At 41.0% G+C, this 20,756-nt stretch overlaps 1 protein-coding gene across 3 annotated transcripts in view; it reads left to right on the top strand.

Annotated features, from left to right (window-relative positions):
- PHACTR3 (phosphatase and actin regulator 3) overlaps positions 1–20,756 on the top strand; it is an 87,354-nt gene that overhangs the window by 47,835 nt on the left and 18,763 nt on the right. For 2 of the 3 annotated variants that reach the window (XM_015881481.2, XM_015881483.2), the window contains exons 4-8: positions 3,105–3,293; positions 5,870–6,073; positions 9,667–9,931; positions 10,870–11,117; positions 15,619–15,772. In XM_015881481.2, the coding sequence (XP_015736967.1) occupies positions 3,105–3,293; positions 5,870–6,073; positions 9,667–9,931; positions 10,870–11,117; positions 15,619–15,772 (1,060 nt within the window). The remainder of the gene's footprint in view (positions 1–3,104; positions 3,294–5,869; positions 6,074–9,666; positions 9,932–10,869; positions 11,118–15,618; positions 15,773–20,756) is intronic. The other variant, XM_015881482.2, reaches the window with a different exon arrangement.

Genomic DNA, 20,756 nt, shown 5'->3' on the forward strand with positions numbered 1-20,756 from the left:
AAATCCTCTTTACTTTGAAAAGTTAATAGCAGAAAGCATTGTACTGAGGAAAGACCGGCCTTTTGAGTTTGACCAATCTGGTAGATAGGAATGATGTTCTTTGAAAGTAATAATTGAGTTCCATTGTATAAAACAAATGCTGTGACTATAAATAGCCTGGGGGACAGTACTGAGCGATGCTATGCTGGCGTGTAACCGAGCAACAGGAGAGTCAAAAAAAAGAGTATTTTAAACAGGATTTTTTTTTTCATTGCATTAAAGAAACTGTCATATTATTTTATTGGATATATTTTAGTATGGGTTAATATGTTCAGGTTACAATACTTATCAAACCATCAGCTTATTCTAAAAGAGGCAGTTTTGGAAGGCTCATTTTTAATGCCTTTCCACTGAGTTCTTTCTGTCTCTCTACTTTTCCTATCAGCATATCAGCACCACCTGAGAGAAAAATACACCCTGTATCTGCTGGGAGTACTGAATTTCCCCATAACCTCTGAATTTGAAATCATGGATATCTGAGCATTGCAAAACAGCAGTAAATAAAACAGCGAAGCACAGAGCTCCTGTGAGCACCAAACTGGCTTACAGTACCACCCTGTGCCCAGAAGGGAAGAGCAGCTAACAGTCAGCTGGAGGACACTGCAGCTGCCTCCAAATTATTTTTCTTTACACAAAGTACAGTGAATCTCCAGGGTTATTTTATTATATTATCAGCAGAAGCAGCTTATTAACTGGTATCAAAAATTGACCCAAATAATTCTCAGTAAATGATTAGTGCCCTACTTGGATTGAGCTGAAGTGGCAGCAGTTTCAAGGTTAAGTCCTCATTTATGCAGTAAGTTGCAACTGTCAGAGTAGCAACACTATGCTAAAAAGACTGCTGTAAATCCTTAAATCCCTCTATTTCATCAGGCTCTACTCTACTTCTAGATACGTGGTTCCTGCTCACTTTCATAAATAGTCCAAACCGTGATAAAGCCCTAGTCTGAGAAATCTGCAGATCTGCTTCATGCATTTACAACGTCACACTCCAGCTTCACAGCACAAGGTCTGTCAGGCAGCATTTTGAACCATACTGCTGGCTCAGAGCAAGCCACTGAACTAGCACAGACGCTGCATCAATCTGTGAGCAGCCCAGGGTGAAGTTGTGCCATCCTTGCTTTGGGGATGAGTCATCGTAACAGGTTATGTCACCCTGTCTCCTTGCACAACCCCAAAACACAGCTGCCCAGCCAAATTTGTGCAGCCCGAGCTTTCTGTCCTTTTCTCCAGTCCGCTCTGCTCATACATGGCAAATACCAAGCTGCCCTTTGAAACTCCTGAACCTCCCATACAGCTTCACCGTAGCGTACAGAGTGTAGGTCTGGCACACAGTGGGATTCTTTCCCAGATAAATCACAGCCCTGATTCTTCTGGTTACTTTGTGATTCCCAAGTCTGTGCTGCTTTCCATACCAGGATCAATGCTTTCTCCCATCCTCAGACTTTCTCTAAAACACAGTGTTGGGAACCACTGCCAATCAAAGCAGAACGTCCACTTTGCTCTATGCACAAGCTGCTCACTTCTGACAAGGAACGTCACTGCTCTGAGTCTCAGATGTTCCTCAACAGAAATTCTTCAGCAAGGCTGTCTTCTACTTGTCAATACTCTGTTAGTCATTATGCTCCCATCAGCCAGGATCTGAAGGAGCTCATGTCTCTGTCTGCAGCTGTATTGTGGCACAGCTGTCAGCAGCTTGCCTTTCTGAAGGACATGAGAAACGCAGGAAGCAGAGGTACCTTGAAAACACTGAGGGAACTTCCCTCAGTATTTCTCCCCATTGCGAGCACAAAACAAAGGTGTAGCTGTGCTTACAGCAATGAGAGGTAAGGGCTGCCTGTCAAGTAACAGAGGCAGCTGTTAATACACCAATGATTATGTATAGGCTGCCTTCACAATGAGCTGAAACGTAGGCAATGAACTTTTTCCCCCTCCCTTCCCTTGTATCATAGCAACTGTGCTACTGCAGGGACTATTTTAAGAACAGTAACTTTTCACCAAACGTGATTATGAAGCAGACTGAGCTCAGCATACAAAAATACTGCATCCGTTCCGCAGCATCTCTGGGTCAAAACCTGATACCCATACCCAAAAGGGCAATAAATTACTCTGCAGATTGTCCAAATTATTAAAAAGGAATAGCTGTGAGTGCTAGCTGGTTTTAAATCAATGTTGAATAAACTTGTCATGATATCATTGCAAGCAAACATTGCCCTGTCGGAGGCTTCCAGAAAAGGTGTGTCTAAGGGCTGAGAAATACAAGTTGGAGGTCAGGGGTGGACAGCGGACGTGTCCATCAGCATGGACAGATGGCAAGAGTGGGAAGTAATTGCTTTGGTTTGCAGTGGTGATGTTGATCTTGTGAATTCTGAGAGAGTCAGGCAGTAAAAGGATAGTTTGTACTCGGAGGAATCTTGCTTGAATAGGGGAATACTAGAAAAGCTTCAGTCATCAAGATGCATACAGCTGCAGGGATCACTGGCACAGAAATCTTTCAGAGTAAGCAAAGAGAGCAGTTTCTAGGTCTGCATGAGGAGGGATTTGAATTCCTGATCAGCTCAGTTATACAAGACATGCTTTTAGAAGCTGAGTAACCAATGCTGAGCCCAAAATCTACAGCTTGGTAGAGAATACTAGCAGTCCTGCCAGCATTATTGGTGGGCAGCTGGATGGCAGTGTGATGAACATGGAGCCCAGTGTGACCCAGACATGTCACAGCAACCTGTGCCTGTGCTACACCGTGAGATCTGCTCAGAGAAGGAATTGCCTCCTCCCAGAGCCCTTTGATCTCCCATGCTCATGCTCATCTCCCACACAGCAGGTGCTTCCAGAACACAGTGGTCTCCCTGTACATGCACAGTGCCGAGGTGGGCTGGTGTCCATGAGTTTTACGTTACAGATACTCAACACTTTCAGAAATCAGGTGGTTCTCTAAGAGAAACCTCAGTCTCTGCCTACTTTGAAATTACAACAGCTTTGAGACTCACTCTTCTAGAGAGGATAGCAGAGGGGTTCAGCTTTCACTGCATATGGTTTAATTAAGAATATATGATTTGATGTCATAGATACTGAAGGAAAAGCCTGCACTGGTGATGATGCCACAAGAGCAATGCAGAGTGACACGCCAGCTTGTGTGCCTGTGTGCCAGGCACTCAACTCTGAAGAGATGCAGCAAGAGAGTACAACAGCAGCCACAACAAATGTAACCTCACTTAGTGAAGAGCTGCATTTGGATGAGCTGAAAGAAGATGCAGGTACCGCATAAAATTGTTTCAAAAAATAATAAGACATTAAAAGATATTTCTGCTCAGCAGCTGCATGAGGAGTCAGGTATGTCAATGTGGTGGACAGCCAGAACACCTCATTCAGTTCAGCATCCACATACTGAGTTAGCGTTCATTCTTTTTTATAACAGTGATTTTGAGTCTGCTACCTAACTGAGGGACCACACAAATCTTGGCATAATAGGATTAGTTGAATTATGAGACAACCCAGTCTTGGCATGGTGCTCTTTTGGAATTAGCAGTGACTGCTGTGAGAATGAAACAAAATTCTCTCAAAAAAATTTCTCAAACTTTTCTGGCAGTGCTGAAGTTGTCTGTCCTGGCTTGACTAACGTTGTTCAATGCACAACTTTTATCTGTATCATGACCCTAAAAACACAAGTGCAGTTCAATGTTCAAAGTACAAATAAGCAAAACCAAGTCCTTCTCGTGCAACTGTGTTCTGGTAAATGGGACCAGAGTGGCCAGGGACAGCTGCAGGGTTTTCACTGACTTCCTGACAGGCAGCTTTTCATCCTCAGGTTATGGAATGGGGGCCAAGGACAGGACAATGAGGAAACATTTGTAGAGCTCATGTTTGTGTAATACACAGAAAAAGAACTGCCTAGGCAGAAGCAGGGCAGCTTTGCCCATGTAACCCAGCCCAGAGTGGAGACAATCTTAAGGGAAAGATTTCTACCTAGAAGCAAGGTGGCATTTTGACCAGTGGCTCTCCATAAGTAATTGTCTGCCAAAGAGTCTAGTCCTGAGCCTCTGCACTATTTTCAGGAGGAAATATTCACTCTGAATTATGAAATCTGTTAATAGGTTTGTGTGCTCAAGACTCAGGTCTGCCTTCAGACTCCGAGTCAAGCATGCTGTTATTAACAAAAACAATGACAGGAAAAACAACAACAAAAAAGAACCAGAAGCAAACCATATGGACATGGGGCCATAAAATGATTTTTAGGCAACAGTACTCAGTATTTCTACGATACCACTCCGAACACAATCAAATTCAGGAACTAGAAGGTGTGTTTGGGGCCGAGCATTTTTTAGATTCACCTTCCCTAAAGGCACAGTCCCACTGTGGCTGCTCACTGCACTTGCACTGAGCATCATCTCATATCACAGGGAAATTACTGCCAGAAGAAAGTATCATTCACTAAAGGAAAAGCATTCAAATATGACTGATTTTCTTGGCAAGCCACTAACATCTTTCTGCTTTAATTTTTCTTTCCTATTTCACATCTTTTCTATGATTGTAGGCACAAAAGTACAAACTGATGTCAGCCTAGAATGAAGCATTTCCCTAGAAATATATATTATATATATTTAAAAGGAAATTATTTAGTTATTTATGTAACTATCACATAAGGAAGCTTTCCTACGAAGCCAAATTTCACGAGAATTGGTTTCTTTATGTATATTTATTCTAATTTCCTGTCATTCTTGAATGACAAATACTCATTCTTCCTCTTCTAGGCACACTTATTCAAGTGTTAGTCAACAAATTAAATGCTATTATCTTGCCATTGCTGTTGTTTCCAACTGTTCTGGTGCTTCCCCATGCACTCTGAATATCAGAATGCTGAGAGTATGAACTTGTACAGGATCATTTTACAAGTCTAAGCACTGCCAGAATCATATTAATCTTAGACTTAATCACTGAAATTCCACCTATGTCCTCTTTCAGTTTCATGCATTTTGGGATATATTTCCCTGTGCCTTTATCACAGACAGGCCAGTTTAACAAAGTGCTCAGTCAATCAGCCTGTACTAACTTGAAAAGCTCTGTGCTTTTGCCATTTTTCAGGGGACAGTCCTGAAATGAGGGCTGCTTCACCATCTCAAATTACAGCTTGGGTGACTAAATTCTTTTAATACTTCACCCATTCTGTGTTCTATGCTAGTTGCTCACATACTCTAGTAACCAATCTTTTTTTTATGACAGACTTTTCTTGGTTGCCAACTTTAGCTTCAGGAAAAACTCATCAGTTCTATAGTCACGTACAGTAGGAGATGGCAAGATGCAAGCTGGTGTAATGTATTAATTAAGAAAAAATTGAACTGTGAAAATAAACATACGCAGTGAACAACTGCAAAACAAGCTTTCATTCAATATTATAAGTTTAATACACTTTGCCCTTTGCTGGCACATTCCCAGCACAGACAAGTAGTCACTCAGTAATACCACACAACTGCAGCTGTTCTGCTGTAAGAAAATCCATTGCAGTTCTCAAAAAGTTGCTTTTCCTTGCTGTCTTTGTTATTGACAAGAGAAAAGGAAAAAAAAGGCTTTAGGGAAGGAATGGGAGGTAAGGGAGGCTGTCCGCTTTTTCTCAGGAGCTTAAAAATGAACATTTCTTCAATATCCTCATGCATTTTATTCTTTACCTGCCTCAGCTGTTTGGCTATTTCACAGAACAATTATTTTCGGTACTGTAAAGAAGTGCTTTTAGCTGAGTACCATGTGTTCTGTTCTTCTGAATGTTCCTGGCATCGTCTCCTGGCTGATCAGTATTATTAACTTCATTTTCTATTAATTTTACTCATCTTCTTACTAGCCAAGAAACCTTCAGCACCCAAGGAAGAATTGGAAGATGCCAGTCTGCCAGCAGCTGAAGACAGTCCACAAGCCTTACTTGTACCTGAATCTACAGATTCTCCCCAGAAACTGACAGAAGGAAATCCAGCACAGCTTCCCAGCCCTCCATTGCTCCCAGCTCCACCACCTAAGGCAATCTCCAAAATCACAAAGAGTGTAACAGGTCAGCCACTGCCAGTTGGTACAGACTTTCTCAATCTCGTATACACTGTTCACTTATATGGTACAGTTTTTTTCTTACACCCATTTGCATGGCTTGTGTTTGCAAGCTATTATGAATCAAGCTGGTTACAGTGAATGAATGGAATGCTAATGAATTCCTTGAACTGAGTGTGATCTGGTTGCCTGATAAAAACACACTGATCTTTGTACTTTACATATATATGGGGATTATTTGTTCAGAGTCTACTGCACTAAGCACGAGCAAAACAAATCAAACCAGCTGCAAACATCTGCTGAATCAGATGCTCGTATTGATATGACATAAAACATGAGGAAGATTCTAATTTATTTATTTATTTATTAATTTTTAACCTAGAATCCTGCTGGATATCAGTAAAACAGCCAAGAGAAAGTTCAAGTCAGTAGGCTTTGTAGAGGTTTCTGTCTTTAGGTTATGCTCTCTGGGGTAGTTCTAAACTAGAGCTATGAAATCTGGTCTAATTACACAGGATGCACATAAGTGATATACCTGGCTCCCACAAAGCAATACTCCATGCCAGACTTCAGTGCATGTTTCAATAGCAGTTCCTCTGGGCCTGATTTTCTAATGTATTGCCAATGTTACTACATTTTCCAACATTCTGGCACTACAGAAGGGGTGTTAAAGTGAATATGATTTTAGTTTCTTCCAATTTTAGGGCCTCTACATATGGTAAAGGCAGTTAAAAGGGCCTTACTGCAAATTAGAATCAAGTCTTGACATCTAAATGCCAGACCTGTTGGATATTTAGACTTTTAAATGACAGCCATTATCTCAGCCCTGATTTGCATCCCCACCACCACAAAGAACAGGGTTTTCAAAGTCACCAGGAAACAAAATATCAGAGAGACACTGATCAGATTAATGGAGCTCACAGAAAACACTGGCATTTTCTGTCTTTTTGAAGAAAATCACAAGTATTTGTTTCCAATGAAAAATGTCCATATTTCATCCACACCTAAAAGCTGTAAGAGTTTAATTATGACCTAGATTCAAGATGGTATCATAATGCTTTTATTATTATTATCTGAGCTGTTGTTTGGATTCTCTCATCATTCTCTGCTACGGGTCAAGTCTAGCTCTCCTTCCACCCTGTAACATAAACTATCAGGGTCCAGACTCCCCTTTGTCTTTGCTCAACTGATGAGAGACATCTTCTGTGTTGGATTTAGGCCATCTGGAAAACTTAACTTGTAGAGAGTAACAAGAGTATGGATCCACTATACACTTAACAGCACTTTGAGTTTAGATATTTTTCTGCTTAACCTAAGTATTTCCTCTAACATCCAGGATATTCTGAGTTTTGGTATTTCATTTTCACCTAAATATTCCACAAAGAACAACTCTTATTTTTCTCAATGACTACAGTAACTACAGACCTTTATTCAGTGGCGATTATACATTTGTTTATTTTTGTTTGGAAGTGGAGGCAATGGCAAGTTAAAACTAAACAAATACTGTCAAGGAGTGAAAGGGGATACAAATGTATGGAGAGAGACAAACAAAGAGCTATTAAGAAAGAAAAGGAATGAAGAGAAAAAGCTCCTTTGTGCTTGGTTTTTCCCATTTAACAATGCTAGAGATGTTGTTAGCAGTGGAATGAGGAATAAGCCAAGCACCAATTAATCAAAGAGAGAGGGGGAACAGGGCAAGGTGCCAAGACATCACTTTGCAAGATTATTCACTGAACAGCTGTTATTAAATTGAATAAGGTGTGATTTAAGGAAACACAATATTGGCCCATGCTGCAGTGAGGACAAAATTGGCTGCTGGCCCATTTCAGGAACAAGCAAATACAAAGCAAAGTGTCCTCCCTTCCTGTTTTGGAGTTGAGTTGAACCCAGGGTTCTAGCCCTGAGAAAACACAGCAACCCTCTCCCGCTGTGAAGTGGAAAGTGAATTTCGAGGTGTTTTTCCATCTCCTTGGGATATGATCATAAATCTCTTCTGTGCATTTCTACAGGAGAACATAATCAAAATTGTTGCTTGAATGCTGAGCAAACATGTTTGCTTAGCAGAAGGTGGCTGTCTCCTGGATGCAGAATGTCCTCACCAGCTCCAGGCTGGGAAGGTGCCTCATTGCCAAGGCTCTGCACAGCAGAGAAATTGAGACTTGAAGAAATGCTCCTGTGCTTTCAGACATTTTCAGAGTTTTGACAGTGTAATTTTTAGACCAGCTCGACCTCTGCCTCCTAGAGGTATAAAGAGAGATTCAACAACTCTGGGCACTGATAAGGGTTCTGGGTCAGATGGAGAGAAATGCACACAAAAACCTTCTGAAAATTAAAAAATGAGTTAGACCTCTCCTAGAATATGAAAGAAGATTGGCATCAGTGATAATATCTCCTTGCTGAGGACGCTCTCCTGTCTACCACTTAAATGTGAAAAGAGACTGGGCTTAGTGTTACTACGGTCTCAAAGTTGATATTTGAATTTGGTTGTGGCTACAGGAGCTCTCCTTCCCAACAGCGGTTTTACTATTGCCCTCATTAATTCTGCTCTCCAACCTTAAAAACAGTAAGGATTTTCTGTGAAAACCAATTAGCACAATAGATGTACAAGCTGTGTCAGTTTAAATTCCTATCTACAACACTAGGTGGCAACAAGAGAAAAGCAAAATTCTTTTGCATGAAGATGTCACGTTGCCTTTTTGTAACAAGACTGAACTGTTGCAAGAAAAACAGCACCATATGCACGGAAGTTTGAGGATGAGATATGTAGAAAAAAAAAAAAAAGGGAGAAAGGAAAAGAGAACTGCAAAACAGAAAAACTAATAAGGAACTTTTCAGCCCAAGTGGTTCAAGTGCCTTAAGAATGCAAAACTACCAAATTTACAACTAGGGAAACATCTGCTGTGTTTTGGACTCAGGTACTAGAGAATTTATGCATCAAAATGTAGCTTCCAGTAAAATGCTTAGACATGATTAAAAGAATAATCTGAATTGAGATGTAAAACAAGCAAACAAAACCATGTTAGCTTGTCCTTCTTTTTCTGTTCTTAGTGCTCAATACCGCATCTTTCATTTAGATTTCATTTGGCAAGTTTTGTTATGCAAATGTTATATTACAACAGTTTTGGCATTTCATCAACTGGCATATGAAAGACAAGGGGTCTGATCAGTGCAGCCATCACAGAAGAGCAGACAATAAGGTACATTTTGTCCTGACTGACAACCACAGTGCATAAATTTTAATACAATCTGCCAGAGTCCAGCAGAGAAAATGCTAGAATGGAAAGACACCACAGTACAGGACATCAGTAGCTAGGAAGAACAGCACTGACCATCAAGACTGCACTGATAGGCTGGGTAAAGGAGAATATGATTGTGAGGGAGAAAAAGGATATGGGGGAAGCATCTATTTTTCTACATCAAAGATGTAGACCTGCATAGAATGAGCCTTTTGAATCCAGATGGCTATTCAGCTTAGCCAACCACCTCTTAGTAAGAACCAAACATCACTTTTTTCTTCTATCAAATCAATTTCAATGCAGGCTCTATCCACAAAAGTCCAAGAAGTATTGCATGACCTCTAAACCTCCTGTGTTTTGACAGCAGGAAGTGACACAGATGACCCAGCCATGAAATCTCCTCCTTCCACTATCCTGAAGAATTATGTAGTTGTTGGCGCCTCCCAGATCTCAGGACAAGCTGCCCTCTTCCATTCCTCTGGCCAGAAAAGCTCCGAATCTCACGTCAGAGGACAGGTAACATCGCCGACTGGCTCCCCTCACCTGGCTGCTGTCCACCTGCCTTTACCTCCCAGCAGAGTCATAGAAGAACTCCACAGGGCTCTGGCCACCAAACACCGGCAGGACAGGTACCTGCAGCCTCTTGGCTACATGGGTGCATGAGGAGTCATTCCACTAAATCATTACTCTTGGTAAACGTCCTTATCCTGTTTTTTAGTGTTTTATCCACTTCTACAGCTCACCTTCACCTTCTTGAGGTCACTACTTTGTGGTTAAAAGTGCTTAAAGAACAGTGATTTCAAAGTATACTCTTCCTTTTTAAAGAGGCTATTTTGGCATTGAAGTTGGTTTTCAAGCAGATAGAAACATTTAATTATTTTTGGCCCACCGCAGAATAAACTCTCATACAGACATATAAGGTTAACTAAAGCAAATTGTCTGGTAACATGAGTACATCGGAGAAATGCTACTATTTCAGTATCCATCTCTTGGTTTACTCATGAGCATATAGGGCATACACTTTCTAATAGAAATGCTTGTATGGGAGTACATTGGGTACCTTATCTGGTTTGTATTCTGAACCCCTCTCTCTGTATTAGAGAAAGACAGAGATAACCTGTGAATTCAGTAATATTTCTCAGCTCTGTAACAGCTACCGTTATGGAGAAGAAATTCATGCTTTATTATTTCCATGCCTTGTTAAACCTTTGTCACACAATCATAAAATATCAGAATAAGAATACTTCATCTCATGTGTGTTTTATGTTAGGGGTATGCACTTGTGTGTTTTCTTTTAATCAGTACAGCATAGCACGTGGTTATATACCAAACAAATACAGTAGTCGCTACCTTTTTGTACCTTCTTCTTATCACAAACCTAGATCTCTATGCTCATCATTGTCAGCACAGTCTTGAGGATGCCATCCCCTGTTCTCTCATACTGAACTCTCTGTCCTGGCTTTTATGAGCCAGGTCATTCTAGTCATTTTCATATAATTCATATAAATTCCTACCATGGCACTAAAACAGTGTTTTGTAAAAACTGGACTTGTTTTTCCACCCACAGCTTCCATGGAAGAGAAAGCAAAGGCTCTCCAAAAAAAAGAGTGGATGTCCGTCCATCCAGAACATCTAGCATTGAGCGCAACAAAGAAAAGGAGAATTCCCTGAATTACAGCAGTGATTCAGAAAATAAGAGGAACTCAGTTAAAGAGTCGGATGAGAACAAAGAAAACATGATAATGAACTCGGAGCTTAAGGAAGACTCTGTTTTTTATCAGGATGAGGAAGTTTTGAATGACTCCATTATTTCTGGTAAGGAAAGTCACTTATTATATTACATAGATGTACTATTGAAGCCTAACATAATGTTCTATAAAAGCAACAGAAAATACCAAGTAGTATAAATTATTCTGTGTGGTGGCACAACACAAATCCAAGGTTATAACATAAATCTAAGCCATGCAGGGTTTCAGCTGCAAAGTGTCTGAGGCGGCTGCAGTGGATGTATACTTAGCAAGATAGGGAACACAGTAGCTTAAACTGTGAATTCCTACTGTGAGGTGGTTATATGACCCAGAATAAAGCAGCTTTGGAGATATGATACTGCCCATTCATATGGTACAAGCTAGAATGTAAGCAAGGCATTTCTGGTCTTGACAACGAATGCAATTGCTTCTGCCAGCATTCATTCAAATGCATCTATTTGTATTTTAGAGAGAATTAAAGATGCAGAAAAGACAGGAATAATACCAGAATAATTTACTGAAAATAAAGGTTCTTTATAGTTTTAAGAATCTGGTCTGGTTTGAAAATCAGGATAGAAATCATCAATTAATCCAAAGTTACACTAAGATTACTGTACTGTGTTTTCACATCACCAAAATAGCCATTGCAACCTTGCATGTAGCCTTGAACTGATAACAGATGCAAGCAAAGTCTTTGCATTAGTACACAGTATTCAGATTTGCCTTTTGCTTGACAGAAAGAATAGTAAACATATAAGAAAAAATGTATGTCAGGATTCAATTGAGATAAAACAGGAACTTTGGTCAGGAACCTGCAGACCAAGCATGAAAAAGGTATGAGCTCTCAAAGCATTTATTGACGACCTATCTGAGCTGCCATAAATTGTGAAACAAGGTACAAGTAAGATTCTGCCTGAGCTGCCTTGGTCATGGGACACACTGGCATTGAACACAACTCACTGACAAGGAAAAAATAATCCTTAGGAAGAAAATACTTAGATAAAGGTATTTGCGTGAACAATTTCCACTGAGATTGTGATCAGGAAGGATTTTGTCTCAAGGTGTTGACAATGGATATGGGGAAAGCCAATCTGGGGCATTATTTCCTTTGTTCTCTCCCTCCTTTATTAATTATTATTTGTTTGCTTGATTTGGTTTATTTGGTTCAATTCTGAAGCATCAGAAATAGATTTCTGCAGGAGGAGAAATAAAAGAACTGGCCACCAGTGGGCCAGTCAGGATGAGAACAGACCCTGCTGGTGTACCTGAAGGGGGTAACACCATCTCCCTCCTTTTGTTTTGTGTGGCAGGTATTATTTTTCAGGAATTAACCCAATTGGTCAGGCATGGGAAGCAGCTCTTTGGACTATCAGATCAGCTTAATCCATCTCCCTTGCATTTTTATTTAGTAAAATACCCTAAAGATTAAGGAGTGCATAGTGCATATGGACCAAGGGAGTGGCTATAGCATAAGCCTTTTAGAAATCCTAACATCTGGATGAAGTGAGCACAGCTTATCCTATGAGAGTTGCATTCTCTCTACCCCTTTAATAATGAAGCAGGATTTGGGTTAAAGTTGAGAGTTTTCAGTTATGATTTGTGTTTTTAATTTCACAAAGTAGTACTTTTGAAGTCTGCAGCAGAGTAGTCTGGGAGTAGTCAGAGCTCGGAAGAGCAGCTACATTTTACTTTGTCTCAAGCAAAATATTACACTGTTCCATCCTACTTTGAACATACAAGCTTTTAGGGAATATACTGAGATAGTTTAGTTCAGTGTCTGCACTTCAGCTTCAAAATCTGACTTCTAGCAAAAAGCTGCATGCAGTCTTTTACCTGCACAGCAAAAGTTTCAGCTGACCTTCAAAGGGATGAGGACAGCAGAAAACAACCCTGACTTCATCTGAGTAAATAATCACTGTGATTCTAGCTCTTGTTCTCCCATTATCCAAAGGTCAGATATAGCATGACATAGCAGGTAGTTTTGGAACATCCTGATGAGAGCAGGAATAGTTCTGCATGCTTATACCTTAGCTGTCATTTATAAATGGGAGAATAACCATTTAGAGTGCACCCCTGTGATTTATAAAAATATAGAGGAAGTGTTGTGTGCACATGCAGAGCTCCCTTGTTTCTTTCTAAGGAGTTCTGGACAGAGAAATTCACATGTGCTGCATGGTGTGTACATATCTTGCTTTTAGTGCACCCAAGATGCACTGAATCGCCTGTAAATCCACCACACAGATGGCCAGCACATGGGCAGCACGTCTATCTTATTCAGGAGACAATGGGCTTAGTGTGCATGTGCAGTCTCTCTGCAGCAATCTCTTGGCATGACCAAATTCCCCTTAGCACCTGTTTACAACATTCAGGTGAAAATGAGAGCATGTTCAGGGATAACTGGGAAACTGTTCCTTCATGAGCTGCATGGGCTGAGCACTGCATGCACCCATTTTTCACACAGTCCCACAGAGGTGAAGGCTTATAAATGCTTGACAGAGTCCCAAGCCTGTGGTTTAGCGATCCAAGTGTTTCTGATGGAGACATTCTCCTTTAGCAGAATGCTCTGTGTGCAACAGCCAAATTATTTAACTTCTTTTACCCATCTGTTAAACAAATACCTAATTCTTCACAGAGGGCTGTATGGTTTAATTTAATTAATGCTTGCAACAGACTTTGAAAGCATTAAGAGGAAGGTGCTAAACAAGGGCACAGCTTTCAGATTCTAATCAAGGTTTTGAGCTCATTAATTCGAGGCTGTTGCAACTATTGAGAGACTTGCCCCTTCTTACCCAGGGATTCCATACCTACTCCATGCCCCAGTCTTCCCAAGATGCATGTGTGGATGTGCTATAGATTTTTCCCCCCTGCATGAAGAAATTCAAGATCAATAGTGATAATAATAATGTAGTCCCCCAGATCTTGAGCAAATAAACTGCCAATATTTGAAAATGAGAATCTATTTAGGATTTAGTATCTTGCCAACCTCCAGAGCATCCTTTTTAAAGCAGACTTTAATCCTATCTCAAATGCCAAATAAAAATACCAATTAAATGTCATTTTCTTTGTAAGTGGGATGACCTTTCTTACAAAAGGTGAAACATTTAATTTATTTTTTAAAGGGCCACAAAACACAACCACTGTTAAAGTAAAAAGGAACTAATCCAAAAAACTACTATTGCACACCACACTCCCAAAGTCAAGCAGAGTGAAAGTTTAACTGCAGCTCCGGAGTATTCTGATAACATTCATCTGAGTGGTGCTACTCTGCACTGAGAATTTTCTGACTGCTGAAGTCCTCAGCTGGACCAGAGAATGGCCAAGACAGCGCAGCAGAGGCGTATAGGTCTCTGGTGTAAATTTACTTGCTGCAATATACCTGTAATTAATTACTGGAAGACTGCAGTCCTTCCAGGGTGACTCAGCAGCTCACTGAGCTTTAATAGCACTTCCCTTTTCCTCTCTGCACACCATAAGCAATCCACTCCTCAGCAGACAGAGACTTCACTTCAGGCTTCTAATCTGCATTTGAGAATGAAAACTGATTTCTTTGTAAGCTGTTAAAGTTTACAGTCATTTTGTGGTATACCTTTCCAAACATATAGCAAAATGGGTTTATAAGCTCAGTAGTCCAGTTTTCACCTGCTTAGCCTGCTTAAGTCTGAAGAGCCAAAGCTCAGACAATTCCCTCCAGTGAAAGAATGCTTCAAATGCCACTGGCAGGACAGCATCAAAGACCCAACATTCTGCACATCAAGAGCAGCAAACTCATGAAAACAGGTTCTGCACATCCTCCTTGAAGAGCTTGTTTGTAATGGCAGTGTTTTAGATTATCTTTTTTTTTTTTTTATAGAAAACATGCATTACCACATTTTAAAGTAAGCAGAACAGGCCATACAATCACAATAAGTATCTATGCTCTGTGTTGCCCAGTTAACATGCCTACTGTCACCTTGGACGGGATGCAGATAACGTGTAATGGTTTACACACAGTACTATACACAGCATCAGTGTCTGCTCACAGTTTTGATTTTCTATGTCTGAAAAGAAGAATAACATTAAAAAACAATAATTATACTTAGAATAAAAATAGAGTGACCAACAATGACTGTCTCAGTTACCGTTGCCTATTGCTGTTTATGACTGGTCACCCAGAGGGGATGATGCACGTATTCTGGCCACCTGTCACCGAGCCATCCCATCTTCCTGCAAAGGAACCACTAAGTGATTCAGGAAACAGGGATTGCTCTCAGCTATAGGGATGCTCAGAGGTCTGAGACAAGATGAACAGCCTTTGATTTCAGAACTAGAGATGTGAGTCATATCTCAGCTGCAAATAATTTTCTCCTGAAAGCATTGCTTGCTTATAAAGGACAGTAAAGACAACAGAGGACTACAACCCTTCTGCATTTGTAAGCAGTTTTGTGTCAGAGCCCTAATCACAAACACTGCTCATTGCACACTAACGTACAAATTGCCATATCTCTGCATAGTTTCCCACTCTTCACATGTTCATTTTTCATCTCCAGGAACTGACTTTCTAATGTCTTTCTTTACAATCTGTATCCCAGGTACTTTGCCAAGAAAATGTAAGAAAGAACTGCTGGCAGTAAAACTACGAAACAGACCGAGCAAGCAGGAGCTGGAAGACAGGAATATTTTCCCAAGGAGGACAGATGAGGAAAGACAGGAAATCCGGCAGCAAATTGAAATGAAGCTCTCAAAGTAAGTTTATCTGAGTTAAGGGGGGAATCTCCCTTTTCAATGATCAATACATCACATTTACAGCTGTCAGTCAGTCACACGAGAAAATCTTAACCGCCTCTTCAGTCAGGATTCCCTTGATTTCAATGGAAAACAAGACACGAGTAAATGGAGGATATAAACTTCCAAATCTACCTGCGGTTCCACAGATGTGATTAAGATTTTAAGTCCTCCAAGAAGGCTAGAGCTTCAATGTAAAAGCAGTAATCTAATTGTACTGATCTGATCTTGCCAGGCCAGCACCAGCACAATTTAAGGCTAAGGGCCATTGCTATAACTGCATACTCAAATAAGGGAAAGCTGCTGTGTGCATTGGTGGCTCTGTTTCTGTTTTAAGGGAGGAGCAGATTCAGCAGCATTGCCCACACACGGGTAATGTGTTTGTGCAAGTCCTGCTGCGGGGATGGCAGGAATGGTCTGGTTTTGATCAGTAACCAGGGCAACAGTATAGAGCTGGGTGAGAAACAGCATTACTGTGGCATGTAGCCTAACGCAGAGATTGAAGGTAACTATGGGACTGCATCATTTGATTTTGTGTGTGTGTGCAATTTGTTTTTTGGTTCTTGGGCTATTTTTTCCCTAAAATCTACATTTGGGTATCTAAAAACATGAATTTTTTAGATGAGACAAAGTGGACTGCTAAATAATGTGCGCTGTGCCTGCCCACACTGGGACAGCAAGCAGTGCTCACCGCCAAAATGCTTGGAATCAAACCGAGAAACACGAACAGAAGTTCATTTTCAAAGCTTATTAAATATTAAATATCTCAAGCCTTTCCTGAAAGAAACATTTAATGATATTTAGGCTAGCTCATTCGTGTGTATGCATTTGATTAAACTCTACCTCAGGGGACAGTGGCTGAGAGACACATATGGATCAAAGCGCAAGTCCTAACAGACCAGGGCTTTTGGGAGGAAACACCACTGCTGCCACCGCACTTGCTAAGAAATGAGCTGCTGAATGAACATAGATGAGATTTAGGGTAAATGTCCTGGTGCCCTGCAGTGCTGGATGCTGCAGTCACTTTCTTCCAGACTCACAGGAACTGCTGTTTATTCTTTGTTTTATGGCAGCACCTTACACCAAAAGGAGAACAGTGCAGTGCAAGTGACTGCGCTAGGCAGCAAATGACAGCTCCTGTCATAAAATATATGTACATCCCGTGCAAGAAGATAATCCCACATTACAGTGTATGTTAAATTCTAAGAGATACAGCCAGAGTACAAATAGATGTGCCACCTTAACAGCCATTATTTCAGGAGAGAAAGTAGACTTTGTATATTCACTTCAGGGAATATTTCAAGCTGTGCTTTGATGCTGTTAATTCCAGTATTTTGGTCCGACAAAAAGAAATGTCTTCATAGGTCAGGTTCCTAATTTTATGGCTCTAAAATACACCAACAAAAAGGTTTCCATCCCACTGCACCTTTAAAAACAAGCTGAACCACAACAAAATATACAGAGGGAGAAGATTATCTCTTCGGCAGCCACACCTCATTTTGCTGAGATGCCTGGAAGGTCACCTCTCTCTCCAGCACTGCCTGACTTCTGATGTGACAGCTCTAATGGAATTGCAGCTTGAGGTGGCATACCTACAGGTTATATCTTTTTCATTTCATTTGCCATTTTACTTGCTTAATAATGAGCCTGGAGAATTATTTTAAAGGAGTCATAACTCAAGTCAACTATCAGTACAAGGACTTAAAAAGAAAACTGCTCTGCTGGTGAAGAAAAGGACTGGCTCATAGGAAATGTACTCTCTATAGATAAAGTCAGTAAAGATGCTCCCCACATTGTCTCTTACAATCTCACGAAGCAATCTGTGGTGCAGGCTATTAGTCTCAATGGTTATGTCTAGAGGATGGCTAAAAGCCAGCTTTGTTCCAAGTGCTGGAAGACACTCTTTCATTTAGATGCTTCCTCCTGGAACGTGGCAGGTTCAGCGCATCTTGGGAAACAGACGGTGCAGAGATTGCTGGAATAGCCAGGAATGGCAAAGCAGATTGGAAGCAACCTCCCACACAATTTCCAGCACATATGTGCATTGGCAGAGCTCAGCTCGGCTCTTAACTCATCCACCAGAATAGAATGTGACCATGCAAACAAGCTCAGGTGACAGATACACAGAAGAAATATTTACAGCAAGAAAACAAGGAATGTGTTAAAAATGAAAAATAAAATCCCAAACCTAGAAGTTGGTGCTGGCAAAGGCAGAGGAATCAAAGCCCTCAGTTGATCCCCCTGGAGTTTCTGACTAGTTCTCACTCCCTACAACGCAGACTACCCCAGGATCCCCACTCAGAGCCACAACCTGACAGTAGCATGGAAATTTAACCACACTGGGAAGAAGAATGAGAATCTTGGGTGAGATTTTGAGGTCCTCACGTTCATTCATTTAATGGTACTCGTGCAGCTTAATCTCTCTGTAGGTGTGACAGCCTGGAAGTTTACAGCTTGCTTCTAAGCACTCAAGTACGAGATACTATCAGGCAATTGGGATCCAACAGACATGAATGCTTTCTGTACGATTTTGCCATTTCCTGTGCAGATTAGAGCACATTACTTCCATACTGGTAACACTTTGATAATTGCAATGGGACTTGCCTGCTCAGCTACGAATCTACATGTACCATCAGGCTATAGACCTGTCCCTCTGCACGAGAGAGTAATGTACAAGCAAATTAGAGAGTTGTTATTCAACTGCTGTCTGCATCAGAAAAGCAAGTAAACAGGCAGTTGTTTTCAAGATCAGTATTTTACAGCACATTTGCAGGGATTTGGAAGTTTATCGCTGCCTAGAAAATTGCTTGCTTCACAGCTAACACAACCTAGCTCTGTGGTCTAGAAAGAAAGCTGTGCTGATGTATACAATGTACAAAATGCATCAATAATGGCACCTAAGTAACTTAAAGCATACGGAGACAAAGGAAAAGCATTTTATCCAAACCACTGTATTTTTTCTAAATGGTTCTAGTTGAAATGCATGTTAAGGGTAGTTGTGAATCTGGCAAGAAAGTCAGCTCTGTGCTGTCACGCTCACGAGCATTTGCACAACCAAGAGCACAAGTGTTCTGTTACATCTTTTGGGTCAGATTCTAGCTTTACAGCAGTGCAAGTTGACTTACTTCAGACTCACTGTTGTCCAAGTACAGAACTGAGTATTTTTTTTATGTGCATTGATGCATTTGTAAAGTGTATTTCCTGTCTTCTGTATTTCCAAGCCAAATTACCACTTGTTGCCATGGAAACATAGACATCTCTCTTCCTCCATCCAAACTGGTAGCATTCCATCTTCCTCACATTTCCCTTTCCAGTCATGTTTTCTGTTATTAATTCATGCATCCCAGTGCCCCTGGCCACAGTATGTGCTTGCAATGTTCTACTGTGCATTAGACAACAGAGATTTTGATACTCCAGGCTCCCAACAGGTCTCGTTTCCAATTATTATGGGTTCATAGCACAGATAATAAGCCCTCCACGGAATTCAATGAATTGAGAGCTCTTTGTGTCAAGAGGCAAAGAGACATTTGCAAGTACGATTATTTGCAAGAACTTCTTTCTGTCTTATGGACCCACTTTGTTCTAGAAGGGGTTTTAGCTGAAACCTGGAGGAGTAAAATAGTTGCTCAACTGAAAAGTGATGTAGGAAAGGGTTGTTTAATTAAATTTGATATCTGACTGCTTGGAAAGTTAATGTTTGAACTGCCTGGGTGGCTGGTACTTCTCAGGCATGCTTTGTGTAACCACAGTAAAAGACACTCCATTATTACTTAATGTTGCAGCAAAAACATGAATTCCCGGAAAAGATTATACTTGTAATTTTCATTTCATGTTCTGTGTCACCTCCTTGGATATTTGCATAAGTAGACACGAAGCATTAAGCAGCACTTACGAGATTATGGAGATGGGAATTCATATGCATAAGTGTGGGCATAAAAGGAGTCACACAGGAAGAGTGACAGCTTTTGTGAACCTAAAACTGATCTAAACCATATTGGAAATCCTGGCCTGGGGAAGCAGATCATGCTGGAGCAAGGTTTCTTGTCAATGTAAATTGACAAAGGAAGTATCTTCATTCAGATTTACCACATCTGGGTGTCTGTAGTTCTAGTGCTGCCCTGAGGTTCTCAGAAAGGCATTTGCAAGTTAACTTTCCAGAAAGTGCCAAGGTAGCAAAATGCAGACCCAGATTAGACTCTGGTTTGTAGCTCGGCCTCACGTAACGGAGCGTGAAGTTCACAGCGCTGCTGAAGGCAGAACAACACCAAGCAAACAGCACTTCAGATTTGCAGCTTGAAAAGCATAAAGTGTGACGGTTCAGCACAGAGGAGTCATAAAGGAAAATTTTACTTATTGTGCCCTGTTTCCTGAGAACGGCACATCCAGCACCGGTTCCTCATGGGAATGGCTCAGAGCAGCTCTGCTGGGTGGAAAGGCATCAGCCCTCCAGAGGGATCTACTGGCAAAGCAGGCTCAATTCACAGGACTTGGGGGCATTCTTTACTTGATTTGATCAAAACGAGAGATAAGCTTTAATAGCCGTAATGCAGAGAAGTATTTAGCAGATGCTGAATTCAGCCCAGTTTAGAGATTGCCCTAAATTTACCTGGAGATGATTTAGAGTTTGGGTTGCCTTTCTTTTTTGATGCAGCTCTGACTGTGCTCAAACTCCTGCTGGTTGAAGTAGAAATTAGGGAACTGTCCTGATTTAGATTGTAAATTCAGACTGGCTGGGAAGACGTGACACAGATTTGTGTCAGAAAGGCAGCGGTAGGCGCAGAGAAAAAGATCGACTGTCACCGCTAATTAGCTGTGTCCGATTTACTGCATGCCCTCCTCATTTGGCAGGAATCCTCCAGGTTACCTTGTCACCAGTGCTAAAAATAACCCTAGTGAGCGCAGTGTGGGTTGTCTGCACAACCCGCAGCTCCTTGCATATGACACA

The sequence above is a fragment of the Coturnix japonica genome, chromosome 20 (genome assembly GCF_001577835.2).
Source record: "Coturnix japonica isolate 7356 chromosome 20, Coturnix japonica 2.1, whole genome shotgun sequence".
Classification (NCBI taxonomy): Eukaryota; Metazoa; Chordata; class Aves; order Galliformes; family Phasianidae; genus Coturnix; species Coturnix japonica.